The sequence below is a fragment of the Macrobrachium nipponense genome, chromosome 29, assembly GCF_015104395.2.
Source record: "Macrobrachium nipponense isolate FS-2020 chromosome 29, ASM1510439v2, whole genome shotgun sequence".
In the NCBI taxonomy this organism is placed as follows: Eukaryota; Metazoa; Arthropoda; class Malacostraca; order Decapoda; family Palaemonidae; genus Macrobrachium; species Macrobrachium nipponense.
Window position 1 is genome coordinate 4607448 of NC_061092.1, and position 10247 is coordinate 4617694.

General features: G+C 35.3%; 1 protein-coding gene across 1 annotated transcript in view; it reads right to left on the reverse strand.

Moving 5' to 3' along the window:
* Positions 1 to 9865, reverse strand: part of LOC135205996 (neuropilin-2-like) — an 86586-nt gene extending 76721 nt beyond the window's left edge. Inside the window, exon 1 of the mRNA XM_064237167.1 lies at positions 9459 to 9865. Coding sequence (XP_064093237.1) covers positions 9459 to 9865 — 407 coding nt within the window. The remainder of the gene's footprint in view (positions 1 to 9458) is intronic.
* Between the last annotated feature and the right edge of the window lie 382 nt (positions 9866 to 10247).

The following is a 10247-nucleotide window of genomic DNA, read 5'->3' on the forward strand; positions in this document are numbered from 1 at the left end:
CTAATCCTCCAAACAAACAAACAAACAAGGAAACAAAGTCAAAATAAGCAAAGAAACAAGCGAATGCAAATCATAATGCATGCCGCACATTCCACTTCACTCATTTAAGGAGACTACTGATGTTTTTTGTTGGTGTAAATATCACGTTCGGTTTAATACTCTTTGGAATAACTATGACTAAAAAAAAAAAGGCCCCTAAATTAAGATTACATTTTAATGAGAGGAAAATGCCAAGGATCAATTCCATTCATTGTCTGTATCGTGGATTTGGTAATTACTACGAAAAGAAAAACTATATAAAAGCATCCGGAAGTACAAAGGTCATAGGTCAAGGCTTATATACGCCGATGCTGTAATGAGTGAGACCAATCCAACCTTAATTTCGGTGACTATAATAATGTGTTTGTCTTTTCCAAAATATAAACTGTTCTCAGTTTCTTTTATCCAGTCATTTATCTTTTTATTTTTTTCTAATATGAAACCTGTGGCTTTAAAGAGAATGCTAAACTGTATAAAATATTTAATGAATTACTGGAAAATCGTACCAATTCCCTTGTGATTTGACGTAGCTAAGATGGACAATTATTCGGGTAATATATTGAGGAGAAGTCTTACCAAATGATCAACAATTATATCTATCACTTTTCGTAACTTAAACCTTCAAACAGTTAATGAAAACTACTTCAACATAGAACGCATTACATCAAGAATTATTTTGTTTTTTAATTTCAGCATAAAACACAATAAACCAGATATTATTTGGTTCTTGATTTACACACAAAACACCATAAACAAGAACTTATTTGGGTTTATAACATAGACACCAAGGAGTATAACATTCTTGTCTTAAGATAATTCCATCGCTGCATTTGGTGAAACTTCGTATCTTAAGAATTTTTCCCACATAAAAGAGGACCCAACATCTATCATAGACTCAAGTCAGAGGTATTTCAATTCTTATTTAAAGAGAAATCAAGAAGCAGAGGTACAGCAATGCAAATTTCTCTCCATCTTTCTGCACCAAAGTGCACATCTTGAGATATCACACCATCAACCCTTGGCCCGCTCACCTGACAGTGATAGCATAATGGTTATAAATTATAACAATTGTGATTCAGTATAAAACGAATCTAGGTTGGCTAAAACAGATTGGTTTAAATTGCAATGACGTAATCAAAAAGTTCATCATGACACCATAATAAATCTCTCTCTCTCTCTCTCTCTCTCTCTCTCTCTCTCTCTCTCTCTCTCTCTCTCTCTCTCTCTCTCAACAGACTTGAATTCCCCCTGCGTTCATGAACCACAGGGAGAGAACCCATACCATAATGAATTAGCAAATGAAGCATCGACATAGAAATTCAATGACAGATTGTACACAGGTGTATACAACGAAAATGATCAACTACAGCTTAATACATAAAAAATCAGAATTTTATTTTAAAAGTTAATAACGGTATATCAAATATAACGTAGAATTAATAACACCGAAGAAAAAAACAACTGTGCAGCAAAACGATCGCATTACCAAACAGACAATCAATCAGTCACGGTAAATGTATGAATGAATTAGAATTTCAAAATCAATCATTATATATATATATATATATATATATATATATATATATATATATTATAATATATCTTATCTCTAAAAAGAATAAATATATATATATATATAATATATATTATATATTTTATTATATATGTATATATAAATGCATATATACTATGTATATAAAAATGCATATATACTATAGATATATATATATAATATATAAATATATATATATATATACATATATGCATACATATATATTATACATGCATACACACACAATACAAACATAGATAGATAGATAAATAGATAGGACCTTTTAAAAATGAAACACCCGCAGTGAGAAAACCCAGCCTGAGGTCATGCAAGGTTAGCATCCCTTACAGGCCAGACTTTACCCTTTGATGGGTCTCTTGTCAAGAGAGGTGTCAGTAAACAGCATCGCAGACAATTTCTCCCATAAATCAACCCTGATAATCTCTTCGAAGAAGAAGAAGAAGAAGAAGAAGAAGAAGAAGAAGAAGAATAGTAGACGAAAGCTCACAAACAAAGTTGATTTATTCGTTGATGTACCCAAATGACGTCACAACAGGGAGGAGGAGGAGGTGATGGAGGAGATATTAAAGATGTCGAATGGAGAAAATTATTAGCTATCTTTATTCGCTATGCTTCTTTCCTACTTACACCATACTATGACGGGAAATCTTGTTTTGCAAGCTTGTTCCAAATAAGTGCGCGCAAATTTTGAATTATAATAATAATAATAATTATAATAATAATAATAAGGACACGATCAGGAAAGAATATATGCAGAGACTCAAGGCGATACTCAAGTCAAAACTCAACGCCGGAAAATATGATAAAAGCCATAAACACATGGCCAGTGCCAGTAATCAGATACAGCGCAGGAATAGTGGAATGGACGAAGGCAGAACTCCGCAGCATGGATCAGAAAACCAGGAACATATGACAATACACAAAGCACTACACCCAAGAGCAAATACGGACAGACTATACATAACACGAAAGGAAGGAGGGGGGAGAGACTACTAAGTATGTATAGAGGACTGCGTCACATCGAAAACAGAGCACTGGGCAATATCTGAAAACCAGTGAAGACGAGTAGCTAAAGAGTGCAGGGAAGAAAGGACTAATAAAAGTAGACGAAGACCCAGAAATATACAGAGACAGGAGAATGACAGACAGAACAGAGGACTGGCACAACAAACCAATGCACGGACAATACATGAGACAGACTAAAGAACTAGCCAGCGATGACACATGGCAATGGCTACAGAGGGGAGAGCTAAAGAAGGAATGATAACAGCGGCACAAGATCAGGCCCTAAGAACCAGATATGTTCAAAGAACGATAGACGGAAATAACATCTCTCCCATATGTAGGAAGTGCAATACGAAAAATGAAACCATAAACCACATAACAAACGAATGCCCGGCACTTGCACAGAACAAGTACAAAAGAGGCATGATTCAATGGCAAAAGCCCTCCACTGGAGCCTGTGCAAGAAACACCAGCTACCTTGCAGTAATAAGTTGTACGAGCACCAACCTGAAGGAGTGATAGAAAACGATCAGGCAAAGATCCTCTGGGACTATGGTATCAGAACGGATAGGGTGATACGTGCAAATAGACCAGACGTGACGTTGATTGACAAAGTTAAGAAGAAAAGTATCACTCATGATGTCGCAATACCATGGGACACACCAGAGTTGAAGAGAAAGAGAGGTAAAAAATGGATAAGTATCAAGATCTGAAAATAGACATAAGAAGGATATGGGATATGCCAGTGGAAATCGTACCCATAATCATAGGAGCACTAGCACGATCCAAGATCCCTTAAAAGGAATCTAGAAAAACTAGAGCTGAAGTAGCTCCAGGACTCATGCAGAAGAGTGTGATCCTAGAAACGGCGCACATAGTAAGAAAAGTGATGGACTCCTAAGGAGGCAGGATGCAACCCGGAACCCCACACTATAAATACCACCCAGTCGAATTGGAGGACTGTGATAGAGCAAAATAATATAATAATAATAATAATAAAATAATAATAATAATAATAATAATAATAATAATAATAATAATAATAAACTCATTTTCTGTCTTAAGAGTAAAGCAGTATCTTCGTCGAATATCCAAGTTTATTAAAAATGATTAAATTCAAAGATTGATTTACCGAACCTCTCCACCAATTATTTTTAAGTCTCACGTCATATGACACCTGAACCTTTAACTCTCTATGCAAGCTATAGCATCAATGGCTGAAGCCTTAAATATCAATAATTCACACAGTCAATAATTCCTAATTAACTGAATATCTGCCAAGCAATCAGAGAATCAATCAAACCAGTGTATCGTTTCATTGGCTATACCCATTCCAGTGATGACGTCAGAGGTCTTAGAAAAGGGGTGGGTGTCTCTCTCTCTCTCTCTCTCTCTCTCTCTCTCTCTCTCTCTCTCTCTCTCTCTCTCTCTCTCTCTCTCTCTGATAGGCCAGACTAGTCATGTTGAAAATAAGTAAATTTCCTACACACACTACTATAACCGCCACTATAATATGATTTGATCGTTAAATATTACTAGTTTATCCATTTGTTTCTCTTGATCTTTTTCTGATAAAATAATTTTAAAAAAATTAATAATACAAGAGAGAAAAATTTATGGAAATAATTGACCATATTCGTGCACCTTATTTCTACCCTTTTGGACATTTTAATATGACCCAAGCCAGAATACCACGTGAGAGTCAAATTCCTCAAACCCACATCAGACAAACGCATCTTCAGGGTCTTGTTGACTGCAACGCGAAGAATTCAATAACATACGTCCACCCATTCACGGATTTCTCCCATTCATGAAATTCCCACTACTCTTCCTCTCAGGCGTAAACATAGAGCGTGCATAGTATTTTGTTCAGTCGGTTCTTAAAATAGAACGATTGCGTCAGGCCTGGGAAAATGATGGTCCTTGAAGCGCGATAAACGATTAGATATGCCTCGGAATTTTTCTAATGCTTCGATTTTTTTTTCAGGAGAATTTGCTGAATATATGAAGAAGACTAATCTTAGGAAAAAAAATGATTTTACACGAGATTTGACCAGATTATCTGAATAATTGCAAACGTATTATCCCACATCGAACAACTATTTTTCCTGGTCATATAATAATAATCACCATATAAAAATGATTTGCTCTTAATTGCTTGATTAAATGGCTAAAAGCCTGAGGTTGTAGCTTTCGATTGTGAAGTAAACTTTTGGGGGATGAAAAATTAAAGAAAGCAGGTCTAAACTTCGTCATTATGGAGAGAGCCATTGTAGTCGTACAAATGACTAATGAGAACATCCAGTTTTCTGTATCAAAAGAATGTATCACTGGGATAAAGGAAAACGACGGGAGAGAAGGAAAAGAATTGATAAAACAAGTTCATTTATCAAGAGCAACGGCATATTAAGCCAAACTAAGTGTAAAAATCTACTTGTATTTCGTCTTAACTTTTCGTGACAAACTTGTCTGGGCTTTAGAGTATGATATACGCCTGTCAGACTGTCTGCCTCCCTGTCTGTCTGCGGCGTTATACGCAAGCGCGCAAGCGTTTGTCGAGCCCTTGGCATATCCGGCCAAGCGGATGTTTTAGACTAGCGCAATCTACGTACAATTACGTGACACTTCCTCAAGGCGGGTAGCGATGCCCTTTTTCAACTGTCAAGTCACCAGTAGATCCGCCTGAGGAGACCTTGCGACGCCGCGCGTTGTAAATGAGATCATTTGGAAGACAATTACCCCTGCTTAAGAACAAAAAATGTATTATCCAGGTTTTTTCCTCTTTTTTTTTTACTGTTGTATTTCTTCATTTTTATCCCTTATTGTTCTAGGAGATTGGTTAATACACAGGACACGAGATACATTAAAAATATTATAATAAATAGATTATATTATTATATAATATATTTATAATAAATATATTAATATATATATATTATAATATATATATATTATATATATCTATATATATATATATATATATAATACTATACATGTGTGTGTGTGTTTGTGTGTGTGTGTAAGAGAGAGAGAGCGGAAGGAAGAGAGGCGGACGAGAGAAGAGAGAGATAGAGAGAGAAGAGAGAGAGAGAGAGAGAGAGAGAGAGAGAGTCAAGGTCAAACTGCTATAAAGGTAGTGATTAAAGCCATGAACAGGGAAGTCACGATGGTACAGAAACCTACAAAAAATTTAAAAAATCAGAAAAAATCTTTTGTCTATACCATTACGACATTTCCAGTGACAAGATTTTTTATATATAATCTATATATATATATTATATTATTATATATATATATAGTTGTATGAACTTGCAATGTAACATAACAATGTCAGTTATTAAGTTCTATTAAGTACCTACGGATTCCATTCCACTAAGCAAAACAGTCATTGTACCATTATCTGTGAATGTTATCGATGAAAAGTATCTCCCTAAATTTACTTTTCATTCATAGGGTAATCATCACTTAAAAAATTCATTATTGCCCAAATCAAGATACTGTTGACAGTAATACACAGTGACTCTTTTATAATGGATTTAAATTTTTAATAATAAGTCCTACAGAAACTCGATACTTTTTTTGAAATACGATTCACTTGTTGTATACGTCACATTGGGCAACCACTTACAAAACCCTTTTCTTTCTTTAACGAATACAGACCCATTTTCTTTCATAAACACTTTTTAGACCCATTTTCTTTAATTACCACTTACAGACCCATTTTTTACCTTCAACACTTGCACACTCGTTTTCTTTCGTTGCCACTTTCTGACTGATTTTCTTTCATTTCCGCCTAAGAGACTGAACAGCGCAGTACTGTAACCTTTGAATTGGAATAACCTCGTGCAATGATACAGGAAAAATCCTTTCATGATAAACCATATAATTACGTAGTTATGAAGTCCGGGCCATTGTAAAAACGAAGGGAAATCTCTTTCAAAGAAAATGTCACGGGCAGAAGTCCTAGTTGCACTATTAATAATAATAATAATAATAATAATAATAATAATAATACTAATAATAATAATAATAACAATAATAATAATAATAATAATAATAATAATAATAATAATAATAATAATAATAATAATAATGGAGAGTGAAACCTACTAACTATTTTTTTTTCAAAATGCATCGGGATAAAAAAGTTGAAATAATAATAATAATAATAATAATAATAATAATATAATAATAATAATAATAATAATAATAATAATAATAATAAGTACATTCTTGAAAATTCTGTTTACCGTAGTTTTAAAAATACCTTGATAATACTATAATACTAATAAAGTTATTATTAATAGCAGTATTAGTATTACCATGTAACAGCCAGAAAGAACATCAAAATTTATAACCGTTTGTACGGTAAATATATATATATATATATATATATATATATATATATATATATATATATATAGATATATATATATACACTCCACTAAACTTTTATAAAATAATACAAAACAATAAAACAAGAAAAAACCACCTGATTTTTTGTAACATCCAATACTCTTAAAAGCAAATGTTAAGTCATGCAAATACCGCTTGTGATTACATGATTAAAGATATGTATAAAACGGATTTTTACCATAACTTTATCAGATGCAACGGTTTTTTTTTTGTACGAATAACTCAAACTATTAAAGTACACTTACCTTTTTCATCCTAGCAACTACATTCTTTTGACTGTGCAGATACAATGCATAGTAAGTAAAAGATTTTTCTAAGCTACAAATATTTTTTCTTTTACTCTGTAATAAAACTTATATTAACATCTAACAAGGGTTACTTATGTATACAAGACACACATTATATAAACCAGGTTAAAAGCCCATTTACATATAACGTGTTAATTCACTTTACAATATAGTTAAATACCAACAGTTGATTCAAGTTACAATACATATTTTACATAGGACAAAACTGTGGAGTTACATACAAACGTGACATGCAAATTAATTATGATGCACCTAAAACACTAAAACAGGTTTGTAATGTACCTAAAACACTAAGACAGGTTTAACTTTCTTTAAGATATCTCGTGTAATATGCTCTCCCATCTACAATTTAGCAAGCAGAGAAAAGTGTTGCCTGCACAAATACAATTACGTGAAGTGAAAGGTCACCAGCCCCAATGATTCATGCAAAACTATCTTGGTCTTTATCATGCCCCTAATAATCTTAAATTGAGAAAGTTCCTTTTGGAACGAGCTACGATCGTATCTCGTTTGGTCATCAACGTCACACTGACCAGTTGTATGAGCGGTCATTACTTGAATGGCAAACTGGTCACACTGACCGGTGAAATGGGACGAAGTGAAATAGGAGACGTGATTTTAAAGGCAAACAATTACAACTGGTCACTAGTCAAGTGAAATAAGACTTGGTCGGTAGTAAAAAAAATTACGACTGGTCACTGATCAAGTGAAATAAGACTTGGCTGGTGGTAAAAAAATATATTACAACTGGTCACTGATCAAGTGAAATGAGACTTGGTTGGTGGCAAAAACTGAAAGCATGAAACTCGATTCCAAGTGTACGAAATTCCTCGGAGAGGTGTGGCAATACTCCACACCTCCCTAGGGCCACGAACCTCTCACTCCCGAAACCAGCCTCATCATGCAATTCCTGAAGTCCTGAGAAGCACGAGTTCGGGACAAAACGAGTATGATCCGTGAATGATATCCAGGCAAATGCTCCACCACTTTCCAGAGCAGAAACATGCAACTTCTGCAACGTCTGTTGGTGTTTGTGACCTGTTTAGATCCACCTCCCTTGGATGCATGCAATCACGTGTCCTGGTCTGAATTCATTGGTATTTTAGAGGATAATGTCTGTGCAGAAGTAATATTTGAGACAGTAATGATGTCTGTACCGAATTAATACTTTAGGAGATGAAGTCTGTGCAGAATTAATATTTGAGATGATAGTGAAGAGGTCTGTACAGAATTAATATTTTAGAAGATTATGAAGCCTGTACAGAACGCATATTTTAGAAGGCGATGAAGTCTGTACAGAACGAATATTTTAGAAGATAATGAAGTCTGTGCATAATTATATTTGTGACAATGAAGTCTGTACAGAATGAATATTTTAGAAGATAATGAAGTCTGTGCATAATTATTATTTGAGATGACAGTGAGATGACAGTGAAGAAGTCAGTACAAAACGAAAAGTTAGAAGACGATGAAGTATGTACACAATGAATATCTGAGAAGATCACCTAGTCTGTACAGAAGTGCAGTGGTGGACATTTCCACACGGCAGGGAATGTGACGAGGAGGAACCTGTGAGTGTCCTCCAGTACATGCATATGAATGGCGACAGCTGACACCCGGCGAGAACATAAACAGGTAAACCAGGATGTTGAAGCCATCAGGGCTTGCGTGGACGGATGTGCGCATGCGCAGGCAATCCATCAAGTGCAATATGTCAAGTGATTTGTACCTGTGTGTTGGGTATCTACGATTACATCGGGGGATGCATGCAAAATACACACGCACACGCACACACACACAAAAGGACCCCTCCGGCTGGGTTAGTGCAGTGCCAACGTATAAAATAAAATAAATAAAATAAACAATAAAATCCCTAAATAAGGGAAATGAATAAACAAACATGCATAAATGCAAACATCTAGTGAGTAGCATTGTGACAAACAACGAGGAACACAACAGTTCCGCTCCTGTGTTTTCACCACTAACCATTATTACACACCCCTATCGACGCCTAAGATGCACATGAAGACAGAAAACGGACGGACGGACAGACAAGACAGAGACAAGACAGACAGACAGACAGACAAGGCATACACATGGTCAAGACGAAGCCTCACCTGAGCCTAGCGAGCAGCTGTTCACTCTCAGAACGACAGGGGGGTAGACGGGAGGGGTGAATGGGGGAGGTGGTGGTGGTGGTGGTGGAGGTAGGTAGAAATGCAGTAGAGGTTCCAGAGGTCCGCCCATCAACCCCCTGGCTGCTGGAAATATCATTGGTCTTATTAGATTCCCTGGAAGAATACCTTCTTCTGGGGTAAGGAGTTAAAAGTCCCCTTACCCCAACTTCTGGAAATATTGCTTCTATTAGATTCATTATAGAACAATTCCATTGCTTCTGAGTTTCCAAAATTCCTGGATGCTGGACGTATCTACAATGGTCTTCGTTGCTGGAAACATCATTGGTCTTATTAGTTCCCTGGAAGAATACTTTAATGGGTCGGGGGTTAAAAGACCCCGTTCCCATCCTAAACTCTGGCAATATTGCTTTTATTAAAAACCTATTCCTTTGGTTCTGACGTTTCTAGAATCCCTGGATGCTGGAAATCCCATGAGTCTCACTGGAATCTTTAAGATGTAGTGTTTTGGGAAGGAGTTACAAAGGCCTTCGTTGCTGGAAATATGGAGCTCATCAGATTAATTAATAAAAGTAATTCCATAGGCTGAAGGCTTATCAGTTCCTCGGCTAGAAATATTACTGGTTTCGTTAGACCATAATAAACTCAGATATGGTTTTACTACATTGATTAAAAAGTGATTCCATAACTTGACGAGTCAGATATTACTGGATGCTGGAAATATAATGGGTCTTATTAGAAGTTTAAAAAGTGGCAATTCCTTTCTCTTGG